We start from the raw sequence: 19,656 nt of genomic DNA on the forward strand, positions 1-19,656 counted from the left end.
TACAGCTGGGTACTGTAAACGCGCTTCAGTGCCTGTCCACATCCCCCATCCAGGCCATGTGAAAAAGCCTGTTATAGACCTGATCCAGGAAGCTCCTTCTGTTTTCTGGACAGAAAGACTGAACTGCCTAGAGGGGTGATGAGTTGATGTTCATCAATTTTTAAAAAGAACTTAACTGGGAATTTCCTGGAGTTCCAGTGGTTAAGACTTGACGCTTTCACCTATGTGGGCCCGGGTTCGATCCCTAGTTGGGGTACTAAGCTCCCATACGCCACACAGGGCAGCCAAAAATAAAAATAAAAAAATAAGTAATTAAAAAGAAAAAGAACTTAACTGGTTGTGGATTCATAGAGCACTTGTATCCCAACCTCCTCATTTTTTTTTAGACAAAGAAACAGAAGCCAGAAGGCTCAGGTGGCTTGCTCAGAGTCACACTGCAGGTTACCGTGACAGCATGATGACCGGGTCCCCTGGCTCCCTGTCCCGCACTCCTTCCCTCTCTTTGACTTACTGTGGCCCATCAGTGAAAAAGAGTGCTTTGCTTGAAAGTACAGCCACATTGCAAGAATGTGAGTCCTGGCTCTTCTACTTAATATCTGCATGACCTTAGGCAGCTTAAATTCTCTGTGCCTCAGTATCTCTATCTGTACAATGGGACTGTTGTGAGGATCAAATGAGTTAATATGCATAAAGCACATAGAATATTGTCTAGCATACAACAAATATGTTATTATATCATCATCATTAGCTTTCAGGTGGTGCTAATGGTAAAGAACCCACCTGCCAATGCAAAAGATGTAGGAGACGCAGGTTTGATCCCTGGGTCAGGAAGATCCCCTGGAGTAGGAAATGGCAACCCAAACCAGTATTTTTACCTGGAGAATCGTATGGACAGAGGAGCCTAGAGGGTTACAGTCCATAGGGTCACAGAATTGTGCACAACTGAGTGACTGAGCATACTTCATCTTTAGTCAGCTAACCATCCAGGATTCATTGATCAATGCCCTTAGGCCCTACAATTTGGGAACCTATATATCTTCTCAAAGGCGATCACAGCCACTGAATCTTTCCCTGGGCACAGTTCTGCCACTGGACACTCAAGCCTCAGATTAGAGCCCTCTGAGTTTATCACTGATGCACTGGTAACTATTTTTCATTAAGACCCTCTACCCAGTATGGACCCAGGTGATGGCTGCCATGCCTGGATCTTTTCATCTCAGCTTAGCGATGTGAATGTCTAAGGGAAAGATTGTCTAAGGGACAGAATCTGTGGACAGATTCCAGATGTCAGCTAAATCTAACTTACCACTCTCTTTTTTGGCCAGACCCATCACACTGTCACAGGAGAACAGATGAGCATTCTCCCTGTCCAGAAATGGATACATGTCACATTCTGGTAATTGAAGGAATAGACCTTGCTGGCATCTGGATTGAAAAAGAGCCCTGAACTGTTCTCTGTAATTTGCTGTCTTGTGACATTTTAGGCAGATTATTTTATCATTTTCCTCCTTCTTTTACAGACAGCTTGTTTAAGTGAAGAAAACACAGCCTCAAAGCCATAAATTTTCTTTTTATGAATTGTGGGTAATTCTTTCAAAGATTATTTTAAAGCAAACAGTGTAACACCATACAAAATTCAGAAAATAAGAAAGACCACTGTAATTTCACTACTCTAACATGTCTTCTGTTTTCATGTTTTCCACCTTCTCTTCAAGCTTGTGCTCACACTCATGTATATTATAGAACCTTACCATATTCAGACCACCTTATATCTGTATCTTAAGCATTGGCTGTGTGGCTGTTGTCTTTCTGACAATCGCTGTGGATGTCTTGACTGAGTAAGTGCACCATTGATTGGGAAACTACTCTCCTGTTGTTCAAACCAGGTATTTTTTGGTTTTAGTTTTCGTGCATGACTTCTAGAAACTTTTTATTTTGAAAATAATTTTAGACTTACAAAAGAGTTGCCATAATAGTACAGAGAATTCCTTTATCCAGCTAGTTGTTTACCTGCTACCCCTAGTATGAACACCTTGTGTAACCATAAAAAAATGATCCAGCCCAGGAACATAACATTGGTGCAATACTGTTGAATAATGTGCAGACCTCATTTGAATTTCACCAGTTTTCCTCTCATGTCCTTTCTTTGTTCTGTAATCCAGTCCAGGATCCCATATGGCATTTAATTGTCTCTTGAGTCTTCTCCCAAACAAGTTTGGGGTAATTCAAGTTTGGGAGAGTTCATCCATCCTTTGTGACCATTTTGTTCTTCATGACTATTATTCTTTTGAAGTGTACTGGCCATTTACTGTGTAGAATGTCCCTCAGTTTGGATTTGTCTGGTGTTTTCTTATGATTGGATTGAGGTTATGAATTTTTCACAAATCCATGGGAATGATGTGCCCCTTCATGGGCGTGGAATCAAGAAGTACCTGATACTGATATGTCTGATTACTGACGATGTTAACTTTCATCTCTGACTTCGAAATTCTCTTGGAATGTCATCTTAGAAGAGATTCCAGAAATGGATTCCTGGCTCAGAGGATGTCATGCTAGCTTCTTCTCTTTGCTGATTTTCTCAGTGGCAAGTGGAATGAAGGAACAATTAAAGACTTGTGAGATGCTGCCAGCCTAAAGATACCATCAGGACCCAGGTTGGGGAGATCTTTGCAAGAGTTAGGAAAAAATATATGCCTCAGTTTGTTTCTTCAAACCTTTTAAAAGTAAAGCATCTACATAACATGTAGCCTCATATTGGCGATCCCCTGGCTTTGTACATCAGTTGACATGTATCTTACCCCTGGATGAGTACACTGCTAGAATCACCTAGCAGTGCCAAGTGTCAGGACTGGAATCTCTGCTTGCACACTGAACCATGTCCTGGGCATTTGGGAGTTTATCCTAGAAGATGGGATATATATATAGGTGCTCAGGCTCCTGGCTTCTGAGCTAGCTGCATGGACAGGTTTTCATAAAGCACCACACTCTCACCACTACTAGTTGACCAAACACAGCTGTTGCTGTATCTAACCCTCAAAGCCCCCGGGTTTTGGTTTGTATTGTCACAGCTGCTTTTTGCAGCTGGATTGCCCCTTCCTCTTTCCTTCTTGAAACAAGAGCCAGAAAAAATAACCAGAGTAACCCCCATGGGCAAGAAGGAACAGGGACATTCTAAGACAGCAGTGTAGACGTGGCCTGTCCACCTTCCTTTCTTCTTCCTGCCCCTGCCTTGAACCCCCGGCCCTCATAGTGCCACACCCATGCTGTTCAGCCCCCACCACTGTCCCACTCCACCCAAGCCTACTCACCTTAGTGCTCTGTGCTCCCAAAGCTGCTCATTTCCCCTCCCCTTGTCTCTGTTAGACTCCCTTTCCCTTAGTCTTTGATGAAAATGAACCCTGCACAACCCACATTAATGGTAATAACATTTTTTTTTTCAATATACAGAAGATATAATGAAATTATTTTTACTTCTGTTCTTCATACAAAAATCTTCAAGATGAATGGAGAGAGTAGTGTGGAAACATTCATTCCCATATGTAAAATAGATAGCTTGTTTTAGAGTTGGTCTCAGTGCCTGGCTATATTGCAAGCATGCCGTGTGTGTGAGCTCCTGCAATCCTCACAACAGCTCTACGAGGGCAGTAGTATTATCTCCCTCTTACACCGAAAGAATCTGAGGCACAGAGAAGTTAAGTAATGTGCCCAGGGTCACACAGCTAGGGAAAGACAGAGCTAGGATTTAAACCCAGGCAGTTGGTCTGGTTCCAGAACCTATACCCTTAGCCCCAGCTTTATGCCGTGCCATCATTAAAATGTAAATGACTGAAAGCAACAGAATTATCCACCCAAGTGGATATTTGCATATAAACCCAGTGAACTCTGGTAAAAGTTTCGTGAACAGTTGGGAATGACTGAGAGAGAGACTGACATTAAAAGGAGAGTCTTCCCCTGTGTTGCTGGCAAACTTACTTAAGTTTGGCTCAAGAGGGGACCCTGCTCCTGTGCTTCCGTGTGGCAGCGGGGGAACCCAGAGGACAGAGGGGAGCAAGCAGTTCCCTCTGTAGACGGTACTACCAGCCTTAGTTTTTGGAGTCCTGATGTCCTAGCAGATTTTAAGTTCATTATCCAAATAAAAGAGACTTAAGAAGAAAAAGAGCTTAATCTAAAGTATCGTCAGCAGCGTGAACAGTGAGTCAGACATTCATGGGACCAATGGCTGGAATTCCAGAATTCCAGGCTTTGGACCCTGCTACCTGGGGGACTTTCAGGTCCAGGAGGGACACAAAGGGGGTGAAACAGCTGTACCCCCCCGTCCCGCTCTTCCTCCCTTGGCATTGGCTGCAGCAGTAAGGGATCTCCTCTGTCGTGTCGCCGGGGCCTCCAGGCAGTTCCTCCTGTCCTCCGTGGCCTCACCACCTCTGTACTTCTCACGTGTGTTCAGAAGCTCAGCGGAGCCTGACCTGGGGATCCGACCTCAAGTTTCTGAGACCGCTGGACCTTAGGCCTTCTCTCACCCTCTAATCCTTTCTTCAAACACACTGTTTTGTAGGAGTCCAACACAGACATCAGACAGGAGTGTGGGCGGCCACTGTATTGATTGGGAACGAGAACCAGCAGCTCGGCCCCGTCTTCTTGCTGCCCCTGCACTTCCCTGACTCTTGAGGACCCTCCTGGAGCCCTCGGGCAACAGTTCTTAGCCCAGGTCCCTAGACTTGCTAAAGCAATATGAAAATAGCTGTGTAGTGGCTTTTGGAGGGCAAGACTCCTAACTCTCAGATTTTCTACTGATCTTCCACAAATCCATGGAATATAATTTGAAAACCACCGATCAGTGCCAGAGGTTTCTCACCCAGGTACGGGACCAGAGTCAGCTCTGGGACTTTTGCAAACTACAGATGCCCAAGCCCCACTCTTGAAGATTCTGATTCAGCAGGTCTGGGCCTCTGGATTTTTGTTAGCTCTGCACGCAGCTCCAATGCTCTGCTGATGGATGCCTTGGGCATCTTCCAAATGGAAAGCCCCAATTCTGGCAAGCCCACACCAACCCCAGCCCCCAGCCACTCCCTGGGCAGAATCCACAGTCCAGGGGCTTAGACCTTGGACCCTCTGTACTTCTTTGTCTTCTCATCCTGAGGTGAGGGGCAGGGTATTTAGCAGCTAAATGTGCAGACTCTGAACTCTGACACAGACTATCCAAGGTCAAACCCCCACTTCTGATTATGGGTTGTCATGAAGGTTAAGAAGACATCACACCGTAAGTCACCACAGTGATGGCACAGCACAGAATCTGTAAAGGGAGCTCTTAGTTCACTAGGGGTCCCAACTCTTCACTTTACTAACTTAGCTCTTTTGACTCTTAGTTTCCTCATCTGCCAGGTGTAAGTCATCCCCACACTTACCAGCCTTTCCATGATTGTTCCTTGAAATCATAGCTATGAAAATGCTCTCTACTTTATACATGATTATACAGATGTAGTCAAGTCTGACTGCAAACAGTTCCAATGGTTCTCCATATTGTTCAGTAAGTATCAGACAGATTCACCATTCAACTCTGTTTGTGGGCATAACATCTTCATATCGTTTGTTAATTTATTTAGTGCAGTCATCCATTTGTATGTTTGACAGGTGAGCAGGAACCGGTTGGCAATAATGGCCATGCAAGCCTTCAAAATTACCTAGCAGTAAAGAATGTGCCTGCAGTGCAGGAGACGGGGAGACATGGGTTTGATCCCTGAGTTGGAAGATCCCCTGGAGGAGGAAATGGTAACCCACTTCAGTAATCTTTCCCAGAAAATTCCATGGACAGAGGAGCCTGGTGGGCTACAGTCTATGCGGTTGCAAAAGAGCAGACATGACTGAACAACTAAACAACAACAACAAAGCTATAGACTGACAAAAATAAGCTTTCAAGTGCAGGTTGATAGAGCGGGGAGACCTTGCAAGCAGGATGTCTACTCCTCTTTCCCACCCCATTCATCCCAACTCTAGCCCTTCAAGAACTGGCGGTCTTATCCAGCTGGACGTCAGCTAAATGGCCATAGACTTGTTTAATCACTTGACAGTCACTGTCGCCCGCTGTGTGTTGGGCACCATGCATGATGAGACTGTTTCTCTCCCCAGGTGAACAAAGCCCTGAAGCAGAAGTCAGACATTGAGCACTATCGGAACAAGCTGCGCCTCAAAGCCAAGCGGAAGGGTTACTACGACTTCCCCCCGGTTGAGGCTAGCAAGGCTCAGACGGAAAGGAAAAAGATATATGAAAAAGCACCAAAGGAAATTGAGCACGTCTTGGATCCAGACCCGGAACTGTGTGCCCCATTCACCGAGGCTAAAAACAGGTGCAGTTCCTAAGAGATTCTCCGGGGGTCACTGTACCATTGGTGGGATGAGGGCAGGGGAGGTGCCTTGGGCATCCAGGTCTCTGGTTCTATTTGTCACCTGAGGACTGCCATCTTTGCAGGCTGCTGGTCTGGGCCACACTGGTCTGTACAAGCAGGAGTTCCACAATGAATCTGGAAGAGAATAAAATTAAAGCCACTGAAAACACTTACGCAAACAACCATGATTGTCCCTTAGCTTTTAATGATGTTTTCAAACCTGTAGCTGTTTCAGAGCTGGGTTCACATATAATTATCACCCACCTGGTTATGCAACTTCCAGATTAAGGGACAGTGTATTCATCGATGATTTTAGTGTCTCTTGCATAAGAAAAACAGAATCCATGCCTCACCTTTTCATTCAACTTCAATCAATATTTACTGCATAGCTACTCCAATCTCCATGCTGGGTTCCTGTCTTTAATTCATAGAGTTGTCCATTTGACATTTATTGTTACCTGCTCTGTATTGGGCACCATGCATGATGCTGAATACTGTCATGGTCATGTGTTCATTCGGTGTTTTATGGTGGACCGAACAGCCCAGTCTCTGCTTTTATGGAACTTAAGGCCTAATGGGAGAGAAAGATGAAACCAAGAGTTTCTTGCTCACAAGTGCGATGGGTGTTTGAAATGTGAGACACTCAGCCTAAAAGGCAGGCCTGCCCTAGCAAGGGAGAGGTAGGCCTGATGGTAGAAATTGGCAACTCTCTAAACTTTGCTCCTAACTCAGCAGAGGATGGCTTCACCTACTAGGAAAAGGGGTGTGTGTGTGTGTTAGTCACTCAGTCAGATCTGATTCTATGGACTGTAGCCTGCCAGGCTCCTCTGTCCATGGAATTCTCCAGGCAAGAACACTGGAGTGGGTTGCCATTCCCTTTTCCAGGGGGATCTTCCCAACCCAGGAATTCAACCCCGATCTCCTACATTGCCGGCAGTTTCTTTACCATTTGAGGGAAAAGGGGTAAATGTCAGCAAAGCTCGATAGGCCCACTTCTCTTCTTTGCCTTCCCCTCTGAGGCACTTCCCCCAGAAGCATTTTCATGACTTGAGACCAACTCTTCCAAATACACGTTCTCCTTGGCAGCTGCTCCTTGAGTCTGAGCTGCCAGTGCTCCAACCCAAACCATAGCCTTGGCAGACACAGCCTCTAGAGAGGTCCCTGGGGAGGACAGGATGGTTCCTGGACTGAGTGGGTGTTTATTAAAAACCAGAATGACTATGTGATGGGCTTAGATGGAAGCCACATAGTCAAGCTGGGACTGGGGACTAAATTTTATGAATGGAATCTACATGATTTATTTTTAATAATGAAAAGAGGGAATTCTAAGCCAGTGCTTCATTTCCCAGGCTTCTTATTAGGCTTGGTGGGGACAACAAGCTGTTGGTGTAAAATCACACTGTGATGGGATCACTGTGCACGTACCCCCATGTTGATAACCGTAGAAAAAAGGGAAGGACATCTGTGGATTTTATTGGGAGGCTGGGGGTGTCTTTGGCTTTTACTTCACACTTTGGGACTTTTTACTTCAGGGGTCTTTGATAGACTGGAGTGGGGATTTATTTTTTCCTGGGTTTCTTGCTGACATTTGGAAAATGAATCAAAAGTCATGTACAAGTATGCGGAACTTAGTTCGGAAATTATTTGAGAGTTAAATACAATTTTCAGTGAAGACATTTTATAAGGAGAATGAACAAAACATTTTTCTGGAGAGGAACATCTCCACTGCCTAACAAAAGGTCAGGCTAGTTTCCTAAGGCCTTTTGCTGGCCTGCTGATGCTGGGAGTATACAGGTAATTCTTAGTAAATATCTGTTGAAGAAAGGATTTAATTCAAAAAATTTGATCAGTTAAGGGAAAATTAGAGATAACCACAAATCAGGTGGGCTGGGGGTAGAAAGGGAGATGAGATCAGCAAGAGATGGGGACGAGAAGAGAAAGATTAATGTAGAGAAAGAGACTTAGTAAGCTCTTGGACACTATTCTTCTTTTTAAAAGATATTTATTTGGTTATACTGGGTCTTAGTTGCTGCATGAGGGATCTTTAGTTGCCGCATGCAAACGCTTAGTTGCACATGTGGGACCTAGTTCCCTGACCAGGAATGGAACCCAGGCCCCCTGCATTGGGAGCACGGAGTCATAGCCACTGGACCACCAGGGAAGTCCCTCAGGCACTATTCTTGTCACACTCTGCTGTTGACTCTAGGCAGTGTCCACTGCTGCCCATTGTATGTTACCTGTTATCATGGGTGAGACATACCTGTCAGTTACCATTCACAGTTCAACTCTCTAGAGGTTCTGCTCTCAGCGACCAGCCCCTGTAAGGCACGAGTAAGGAACCCATTCTCTAGGCCAGAGATAGCGTCAATAACCAGAATATTACCCTGAGAGCTAAATAAATCAAATCAAAATTTAGATTCCAAATGTTGACTCATCCTGATATCCTTTTAAAGAGTTTTCACAGCTTTTTTTAAGTCAGAGCACACCCCCATTTTTATGTTATAAACTCTTCATGTCTTCAGAGATACAAGCTACATAATATAACTGAGGCAGGTGCTATCAGAGGCCCCCTACATGTCCCCTCAGCCCCCCTATAGGCCAGCAGCATCCTTCTTACTGCAAACATCTGTGACTCTGATATGAGCTCCCCAAGCAGAAGTGTTAGGTAGTTAATGTGCTCTGGAGCAGCTGCAGTCTGTGACAGATGGGAACTGATGGATAAATACCCCTGGCAAGAGAACTCTACACCGTTATAATAACCACATTTTCTGGTTTCTGTATTTGATGGGTTGACATCTGGGGTCTGGCCCCCGGAGAAACGGCCCCTCCCAGGGCTGGGTCGCCAGTTCGCAGGGGCAGTAATTTTCATGTGCAAGTACACGTGTCACACACAAACCAAACGAGCTAGAACTCAGACCCCAGCTGCCTCCCGCACACAGGGGCTCTGGCAGTCTGGCCCCTAATCTCCCTGCCCAAGTCACCCCTTTCCAGTTCTTTCCCATAAAAGCCACAATAAAGTCTCTTGCCCACATTCTCCCTGCACTCCCCCTGCCTTGTGACTGACCCTGCTACTTCCCGTGCGGCCCTCCATAGTGCAGTATGCCCCTTCCTCTTGGGATCCGTGAGTATACAAGCCGTCTCTTCAATGGCAGTCATCCCCTGATCTGTTGGGTTTACCGTACCTGAATAACAATGAAACCTACATTTTAAAACAATGATCTCCCACACTTCTCCAGTGAGTTTGAGCCCCAGGTGCCCAAGACATTGATCTGCTCTAGACCATATTCTTTATTGGCCTCCTTCCCTCCCCTCTCTCATTTTCCCACTTCTCAACTTGTGTTTCCGGGCACCCTCTCCCAAATAAACCACTTCTACTCAGATCATCACAGAGCTTACTTCTGGGGGAACCCAACCTAAGGCAATAACCTGTAAAGACAGAGTTGCTCTGGTAGAAGCAGGACCTCCTCCCCTCTCCTCTTCCCCTTCCCCTCTTCCTCCTCCTCCTGCTTCTATTCTATCTTTATGGAACCCTAGGGCTCCACGGAACACAGTGTTCAGGAACTACTTTCTTAAACTATAGCGGTTGATCCCAACCTCCTAAAAAATCCAAATGAAATTCATTATCCTCCTCTCAGCAATATTTTCAGAGGTTAAAAAACAGAATTGAAAGAGACACATGTACCCCAATGTTCATTACAGCACTGTTTACAATAGCCAGGACATGGAAGCAACCTAGATGTCCATCAGCAGACGAATGGATAAGGAAGCTGTGGTACATATACACAGTGGAATATTACTCAGCCATTAAAAAGAATACATTTGAATCAGTTCTATTGAGATGGATGAAACTGGAGACCATTATACAGAGTGAAGTAAGCCAGAAAGAAAAACACCAATACAGTATACTAATGCATATATATGGAATTTGAAAGATGGTAACGATAACCCTATATGCGAGACAGAATAAGAGACACAGATGCATAGAACAGTCTTATGGATTCTGAGGGAGAAAGTAAGGGTGGGATGTTCTGGGACAATAGCATTGAAACATGTATATTATCATATGTGAAACAGAACACCATTCTATGTTCAATGCATGAGACAAGGGCTCAGGGCCGGGGCAATGGGATGACCCAGAGGGATGGGATGGGGAGGGAGGTGGGAGGGGGATTCAGGATGGGGAACACATGTAAACCCATGGCTGATTCATGTCAATGTATGGCAAAAACCACTACAATATTGTAAAGTAATTAGCCCCCAACTAAAATAAATAAATTTATTTTTTAAAAAAACAACAAACTTATATCTCAATTCTGCAAGTTTTAAAATTTGTTAACTTTAAAGAATATAGGAAGATATCAATAGGAAATGATATACCTAATGGAACTCTATTTGATTAAAATAAGTAATTTCTCTACCCAAAAGCCCATTTTATTTCAAAGTAGTTGCAGGCACACATTGGTAGGCTGATTAATTGAGATTCATGTTAAACAGCACCCTTTAGGCTGTATATAATGGAACACTGTCTTTGATGGAAAAGGAGACTAGAGTGTATGCCAGTGTCTAAGGGCTCACCCACGTTCAAAGTTCTCGGAAGGGCGTATACAATCTCACTATTGTATTTCTAGTACTTCCAAATAACCTATTTAAATGTCAATTGCTAAGCCTAGTATTTACTCCTCCACCACCATTATTAGTAAATCTTTTCTAAATGGGTTAATTGGCAATCTCAGGACAGTTATGGAGTCTGCTTTTTCAAAGAATGATTTGTAATTGGGTCAAGGGAAGGAATTCTTTGGGGTCTTCCTTAAAGTGTGAGTCACTCAGAACAGATTCTGTTTCATAACATTGTTCTACTTTCCTAGAGGACGCCTCTATTTGCAGATAACCATAGGGCACCGTTAATAAGATTAGGTGGTAAGCTCCTATATTAGTCAGGATTCTTTTGGTTGCAAATAATGGAAAACCAACACAAATTGGCTCAATAAAGGGGAAATTTTACCACTGAACAGGCCAAGGCTTCAAGCATGGCTAGATCCAACAGGTCATACAATGACTTCCATGTTTATCTTGTTTCTTCACTTTTTGCTGGCTCCTTTTCAGGCAGGCTCTTACCTCATAGTGGCAAACTGGTTGCCAGCAACTCTAGGCTTATATCCTATCTTCTTAGAAACCTCAGTGCCAAGAGAATGCCTCTTTCCTCATTGCTGTAGCAAAAGCCTTGAGACTTGGTCGCACTTGACAAACTCATGTGCCAACTCTCTGACCAATTCTTATGGCCTGGGGGTCGTGATGCTATGATTGTCCGGCCCATGTCACATGCCTATCCCTGGAGAAAAGCTGGCCATCCTAGTGCCATTACCAAAAGTCCTGGTGCCAGATGAGCAAAACCCACAGAGGCTTTCTAAACAGGTGTAAGCTCCTGTTGGTGAGGGAGTCAGTCTAATAATGTATGTTTTATTCCCTAGATTAATTGCAAGGGTAGGGTCTTGCCTTGGGGTTCTGATGACTGTTCTAGACTAGCAGTGTGTGAATGTCATGCTCTGACTGACTGGTTATGGGCTCATGAAAAGGTATCTTTACCTCCCAGGTTTCTTCCATAGTCACTGACAGTAACACAACCTCTGTACCTTGAACCCACGAATGGATAGAATCTTAGAACGAAGACACAAAATAGGGGAGTTCTCTGAAGGTAGATGCTCTGAAATGCAAATGATTTACGGAGAAAAACTTACTGTTGGATGAGAGGGAAGTAGCCAGTGATTTTATCCTACTTTTGTGGGATAAGCCCTGCAAGATCATATGGGATAAACCCTGCAAAATCATGTGGGATAAACCCTGCAAATTTTGCAGAATAAAGCCCTGCACAAAAATCATCACTCCTGAGCTGCCTCCTGTGCAAAAAGAAAAGCACAACCACAGCCCTCACTGTTACTGGTTCTTTCCCCCTCCTAAAAAACGTTCCTCTAAGGACGAGTAGAAACTAAACAGTGATGACAAAAGTATGCATTTCCTAGGGTGAGCTGGGTGGAGCCTCTGAACATGTGAACCTCAATCCCTGATCAGGGCACTAGGAAACGCCTGCATGTAAAAATAAAGGAATAAATAAGCAAGCCAACAAACACACTCATCATGGGCAAAAGATGGCACTGGCACTGATGGAAGCCTGGGTTGTTCCAGAACTTTTCCACTGAGCAGGAGGAGTAAGGGCATGTGGAAGAGACTCTTAGCTACAGGAGTTTAGGAATCTCTGTGTGTGTTTTTTAAAATTTATTTATTTTTTAATTGAAGTATATTTGCTTTACAGAATTTTGTTGTTTTCTGCCAAATATCAGCATGAATTAGCCATAGATATACGTATGTCCCCTCTCTCTTGAACCTCCCTCCCATCTCCCTCCCTGTGTTTTGCAGCTGTAATTCTCAACCACTTTGCCACCCTAACAGCTATGAGGGGCTGCACGCTCCTGGCAGTTACTGGGGCTCACTTGAGTAGTAATTTTCTAGGAGGAGGCATCCCTTTTAGGAGAAGGCATGATTTTAAAAAGATGTCCAAAACTGATCAGTCCTAACGAGGCTAGACCATAACTGTAAACTAACTTTGAAATTAATTGAAATGAACTTCCTAGGCCTGAGATGCTCTGTGTCCAGGTTGGTATGTGGCTGGCTCTGTTCAAGTGTCTACCGAAATGTCACCTCTCTAGAGAGGCCTTCCCTGACCATCCTATCTAAAGTCACCCCATATCCTAGTCACTATCTGTCACCCTTATTACTTTGGGAATTACCAGGTGCACTATCTGCCTCTTTAGAATGTAAGCTCAGGAAAGCAGGTCTGTGTCTGTCTCATTGTGGATCCTCATCCTCTTCCACCATACCTGGTACATATTAACCACTCAGTAATGGATGGATGCATGCATGGGCCCCGAATTGCCTTTTGGTTTATGGCTCCTTAGCCCAGAAGCGAATCCATTGTGATGAAGGTAGAAAAGAAAATGAATCCATTGTGATGAAGGTAGAAAAGAAAATCTATCGTCAGTCGTGTTTAAGAAGCTTATTATCCACAGTGTTTGTTGACACATCATGGAATCCTGCATGTGAAATTAGAAAGGTGAAAAGGAACAGGAGGCTGCTAAGTCAACAAAACCAACAAAAGCAAGTTTGTTCTTCCAGCATTCACTGTCCTAGAGGGTCAAGGAAGAGTCCCTGGCCTTGCCGTCAGCAGAATTTTAGATGAGGTTGCAGTGATGCAGTTGATTAGAGCTACCTAGTTTCCATACGAAAGGGCACTTACAGTTCAGCCAAATGGTTACAGCATCTGGGGGATGGGGGGAAATCTTTATTCCACTCTTTCTACAGTTCCTGATGGCCAGGGAACAAATACCATCAATTCTGAGATTCGCGAGGTAAATCCAAAGCCTTCATTGGTTGCCTGTAGTTTGGATCAGTGGAGAATTCCATCTGTCAGGGTATTTGCTGCATCATAACAGTTGTTGAATTTCCTTCAGGCAACAGATGAAGAACTCTGTCTACCGGAGCCGGCAATCTCTGAACAGCCCCAGTCCAGGGGAAACAGAGATGGACCTTCTGGTAACTCGGGAGCGACCCCGGCGTGGGATCCGTAACAGTGGATACGATGTAAGTGTCAGGTGGGCAGAGGTGAATGCAAGCTTTGCTTTTTCCTGAATGCAAAGGGGATAGAGCATTCTGTCATGTTTCAGTTTATTGTATATCAGTGGAATTTAAAAATACACTAAAATGTTTTCTATTTTATTATTCCTTACTTCCTCTTTTGTGAAGTAAGGCTAATTGAAATGTATCAGAGTAACAAATTATTGCTCAAAGAATCTCAAGGTCTAAATTCAACCATTTTATGAATAGTACTTTATTGACCTTAAACTCAACAGCGATGCTAAATGTCCTTAAATTTTTCCCCTTTGTTCTTAGAAACTCAGTAGGAACCATGGCCATGGGTTAGAATTCATTTGAACGAACATAGGCGTCTTTTAATCCAGAGCACTGTTGAGAAGTTGGATTTGTTCCTGATTTCGTAACTCCTCAATATGCCATGGAAACAATGAGATTTCCCACAGAGTGATTTGGTGATTTCACATGATGAAGCACATGCTTATGTGCAGGGGTGCTCCAGGCTGCAAAAATGTTTCTAATCCCATCAAATTCCCCAGGTGATGACTTAACAGTTTGGTGCCTCCTATCAAACTGCTTATATCCCGTCATGTGTAGTTGCTCTCATGAGTTCGCGTGAAAGATGCTGTGCTAAGATGTTCAATAGTGCTTTATTGTGTCCCAAGATTTCAAATGGTCTTCAATATACTCTTAGGTTTTATGAAAATGTTTCTTTGCTTTTCTCCTAAAATGTTTCTCTAATTACAAATACAAAATTTTCTGTAATAAGAGTTATGATTCAAATATATCCAGATAAACTTGTTTTAATTGTGAGGTTGTAATTTGAAAATTACACTTGCTTTCTTAAACATACGGTGCTAATTTGAAGGCAAGAAGGTTTTTCCCCCTCGGAATTGGTCATTCTTTGCCACAAAGCTTAAAGTGGGATTTTTAATGGTCCAATTAAAACAGAGATACTATACCTAATTTGAATTTCTAATTACCTTCCTGACATTTAAACTTGATGTCTGTGTTGGTGGTGATACCCTTATCTTTTATTTCTTTTTCATTTTTCATAGCCAAGAGTTAGGTGGTTTAATTTTGTAAAATTCCAGATGCTTTGGGCAAATCTCTCTTTTTTTTCTCCTCCAGATTAAAGTATACAGTGTTAAATTTTCTCCTCATGCAAATACTTCTTATGCCAAGCTTGGTCATCAATTTGATAACAGCCTGTGGTTAAAAGTAGGGCATTTGAAATTTCTATTTAATCTCTCCCTACCAATAGTGAGTATTCTTCCTGGATGCTTGTAGTTGGGGAAACTTTTTCTTCTGCTCAGGAATATTCTGCTGATATGTGATAGCATTCTTAGTTTTTTTCAAGACTTGTATTAATAGATTTCTTATGAGGTTCTAGACATAGATGTTTTCACAGTTTGAGGAAATAGGCCAGAACACTGAGTCTTGAAAAGAGAACACTGCAGGTGTTTTTTACCACTGTGCCAGGACTTGGAGTATTCACTGGATACTTTTGGAATGTTGCATTAGAACAGTAGGAGAGAGAGGATTTTTTTAAAAGGACGTTGCTTACCTCTCACAGTCATGTAAAAATATTCCAATTACAGATTACTTTAAGGGAAGCCCACTTCATTTCAGTAGATTTTTAAAAAATATATATTTCTTTGAAAAGTGTGTGTGATCACAAAAACATATGCAGATACAAGTTTCCTTAAGAGATGATGATCATCTGGGGAACAATTTGAAGAATTTAGACTGTTGATGCTAAGAATGAAATTGCTTTCTTTATTGCCTCCTGAACCTTTTAATTACATGAGAGGTATTTGCTATCATTTCCTGACTGCCCACACTAGACCAGGCCCTATTCTAGTCTTTTTACCTGTATAATGTAATTGTATTTGCTGTCACCAGGCAAGTAGTTATTCTCATTATGCCCATTGTACAGATGGGAAACTGAGGCTCCGGGCAGTTACATAATATGTTTACCCATCTCCAGATCCTGTCCCCTTAACTACTCCTTAATATAGCTTCCATGTGCCCCCACCATACTATGTATCTGTCTTTACATAACACATGCCCTGTATTTCTGATCTCTCTAAGATGTCAGGTCTCACAAGAGTTCTTGCATGGTGAACTCACACAAGCAAAAGGTGGACCTGCAGATAAAGTAGAAAAAGAAAGAGTCATAGTTTTAAACAATGCATGCATTCATTTTCTGAATCTTGATTTTCCAAAAGTGCCAAAGCACTCCTGGCAAAAGAACCCAGTAGCTCAGCAGTGAACAGGTCATTCAGTTGGAAGTATGTCATGCATCCTGCTGGGCCTGGGCATCTTAAAGCCAGGCCAATATTTCCAAGTCTTTTCTGCCAGATGAGGGATCGCCAGAAGGACCCACTCCTTAACATGGTAGAAACAAAAGCACTGGGAGATTGATTTAAGTGTGAATTTTTCAAAGGTTCCCTGCGTTAGAGTCCCAAAGGAAATGCCGGCATGTAAAAATAAAGGAATAAATGAGCAAGCCAACAAACACACTCATCACGGGCAAATCTCAGCCCTGGGACTGATGGCCGCCTGGATTGTTTCAGAACTTTTTCCACTGAGCAGGAGGAGTAACGGTATGCAGAAGAGACTCAGCTACAAGAGAGTTGGGAAACCCTGTGTTTTACAGCAATGATTCTCAACCACTTTGCCACCCTAACAGCTAAGACGTGCTGTACACTCCTGGCAGTGACTGGAGCTCACTTGAGTAGTAATTTTCTAGGAGGGGGCATCCCTTTTAAAAGAAGGCAGGATTTTAAAAAGATGTCCAAAACTGATCAGTCCTCATGAGGCCAGACTGTATCTTTAGACTAACTTTGACATGATTTGAAATAAATTCCTCACAGTGCATAAGTGGATACAAAAGATAACGTCAGCCTAGTATTTCAAAACAAAAGTAACTATTTCAGCGATTTCCCTTGTGGTTCAGTGGTTAAGAATCCACCTTGCAATGCAGGGGACATGGGTTCAATCCCTGGTCAGGGAACTGAGATCCCATGTGTTGCAGAGCAACTAAGCCGTGTGCCACAGCTAGAGAATCCATGCACTGCAACGAAAAGATCCTGCATGCTGCAACTAAGGACCTGACAGTTGTTTTGATGGCTTCCATTTGCAGAATAATGAAATGTGATCTAGAAGGCCTCTGACTGCCTGAGATAGCTTAGAGGGAGTCTGGGCCTTCTCAGTAAATTCGTAAATCCTATTGTTAATGGGAGGCTCTCCTGCTCTTAACGATTGTGGCATGAGAGTCAGAGACCAAGGGAAAGCACAAGGATGCCCTGGTACAACATGATGTGCCCAGTGAAGGGTATAACCGACTTCTGGTTTCGTTGGGGAGTGAATGGTTGCATTGGGGGATTTTGTCCTTCTCCAGAAGCCACCTGCTATTGCCCTCTGAACCACGTGCTCCGTGTTGGCCCTGCCCCCACCCCCATTACCTCTTAAGCATCCCACCTAGAACTGGCTTACATAGGTCCCATCTCAGCCTTTCATTTCTTTCTCTTGCCTCTGCTGATTAGTTTAAGCTGTTAATAACCCTGGCTTGATATGTTACCACATGTTAATGTATAGGACGTTGTGTTTTAACAGAGCCCTTTAATCCCAGGGTAATATCTGACGATGGGAAATCAGGCTCCCTGGTTGAGGCTGAGGCAGGGGGAGGTGTTTGGTGGTAAAGGGAGCCTTTCAGTGTCATCTAGACCTCTCCAGGCTGGTGGCTGCCCATAAAGAGACTTGTTAACCTACAGAGATGGAGGCCTCTTGGCACGTGGGGAACAGGAGGTGGTTTCTTGTTTGCAGGTTTAGGGGGCGGCAGGTCAGGTTTCAGGATGGCCTAGTGTCTCTGCTTGGAGCCAGGCCTCTCCTGCTGGACTTCCTTCCCATGCAAGTGGGTTCCCAATGGGCAGGAGACAACTTTCCTTGCTTAGTGAGCACTCAGGTGTCATCTGCCCGCCGGTTCTCTCTGGTTTCCTATGCTCTGGATGCTGCCTGCTTCTGCTCTTGGTACCACCTACCCATCCTGACTCTCCTGGGCTCTGAGACCTCTTAGCCTCTTGACCAGTGCGTGCGTGTGTGCTAAGTCACTTCTTAAGTCATGTCTGACTTTGTGACCCTATGGACTGTAGCTTGCGAGGCTTCTCTGTCCATGGGATTCTTCAGACAAGAATATTGGACTGGGCTCCCATGCCCTCCTCCAGAGGATCTTCCCAAACCAAAGATCGAACTCACGTCGCTTACGTCTCCTGCATTGGCAGCCGCTTACTGCAGGTCAATGTCCCCAGTACACTGTTGGTGTGGACACCTTAACGGAAGGGAAAGAAGCAGGATTGGACAGACTTAAAGGTCGGGATGTGGTATGGGAACTACAAGACCTCCCCACGGGGAGTGCTGTAACTCACGTGACCCTAAAGGGTTGTCTCAAGTTTTCAAGAAGCATCTGGGTTCTTGTCCTCTAGTACTAACCAGTCCTTGAGTGTCCATGGGTGAGGCATTTCACTTTAGCCAAGGACAGTTCCTAGTGAGAGAGTTGGCACTGCCTGTTCCCTCTAATGCTGGGGGAGAGCAAGGGTAATACCCAGGTGACAGCCAAGGGCTGGAGACATGCCCATCAGCTCGGAAAGAAACCCTCAAGTCTGGAGCAGCACAGCACCATCCACCCCATGCTGGTTCCTCCGAACTCTGGTCCTTGGCCCACAGGGAGCCCTCGAATCCCTGTAGGATCCAGAAGCCAGGGGACAAATGAGAAACCCTCCTCGGTACTTGCTACCCCTTCATTTCTTCCAGCAAACATTTCTCAAGTGCCCTGGATCCATTGCATCATATGTGCATTTAACATCTGCCAATTGCACAATATAGTCTCTGAAAGACAAAGGGAAAAAATATAAATATTGCAAAAAAAAGTTAGCTTTTGCCTATATTCTGTTCATGTTGTGCATTATAGGTGACCTATTTCTTATTTCTATAAGATTGCACACACAGGCCATGCATGTATACTATGTGGATGACAATGAATTTTCAAAGGTTTAACTATGTGATTTTTACCTTCTTTGCTGATATTAGCATCTGAGCCCCACATGTGATCCACTGCACTACCTGTGTGAGGCTCTATGGAGAAGAGAAGGGTGGATTAACTAGTGCTTGCCCCAAGGTGCTTTTGGAGGCTAGTGGAGGGGACATGTAGAGATGTATGCAACATGTTGGGGTAGTGAACTTGGATGGAAACAGAAAGTCTTCCTGAAGGTCTGTTCCTGTCTGTCCCACTCACAGCTGCCAGAGGAATCCTTCTAAATCACATGCCCTTGTTTAAAATCCTTCAGTAGCTCCTCAGGGGGCTTCCCTGGTAGCTTAGGTGATATAGAATCCACCTGCAATGTAGGAGACCCCGGTTTGATTCCTGGGTCAAGAAGATCCCCTGGAGAAGGGATAGGCTACCCACTCCAGTATTTGTGGGCTTCCCTGGTGGTTCAGATGGTAAAACATCTGCCTGCAATTCAGGACACCTGGGTTCGATTCCTGGGTTGGGAAGATCCCCTGGAGGAAGGCATGGCAACCCACTCGTTTTCTGGCCTGGAGAATCCCCCTGGACAGAGGCGTCTGGTGGGCT

General features: G+C 44.2%; 1 protein-coding gene across 1 annotated transcript in view; it reads left to right on the top strand.

The window, feature by feature from the left end:
* KIAA1549L (KIAA1549 like) overlaps window positions 1-19,656 on the top strand; it is a 286,023-nt gene that overhangs the window by 226,663 nt on the left and 39,704 nt on the right. Inside the window, exons 16-17 of the mRNA XM_081538083.1 lie at window positions 6,124-6,341; window positions 13,883-14,012. Of these exons, the coding sequence (XP_081394209.1) occupies window positions 6,124-6,341; window positions 13,883-14,012 (348 nt within the window). The remainder of the gene's footprint in view (window positions 1-6,123; window positions 6,342-13,882; window positions 14,013-19,656) is intronic.

The sequence above is a fragment of the Giraffa tippelskirchi genome, chromosome 11, assembly GCF_054371585.1.
Source record: "Giraffa tippelskirchi isolate mGirTip1 chromosome 11, T2T-mGirTip1v1.2.pri, whole genome shotgun sequence".
NCBI classification, from domain to species: Eukaryota; Metazoa; Chordata; class Mammalia; order Artiodactyla; family Giraffidae; genus Giraffa; species Giraffa tippelskirchi.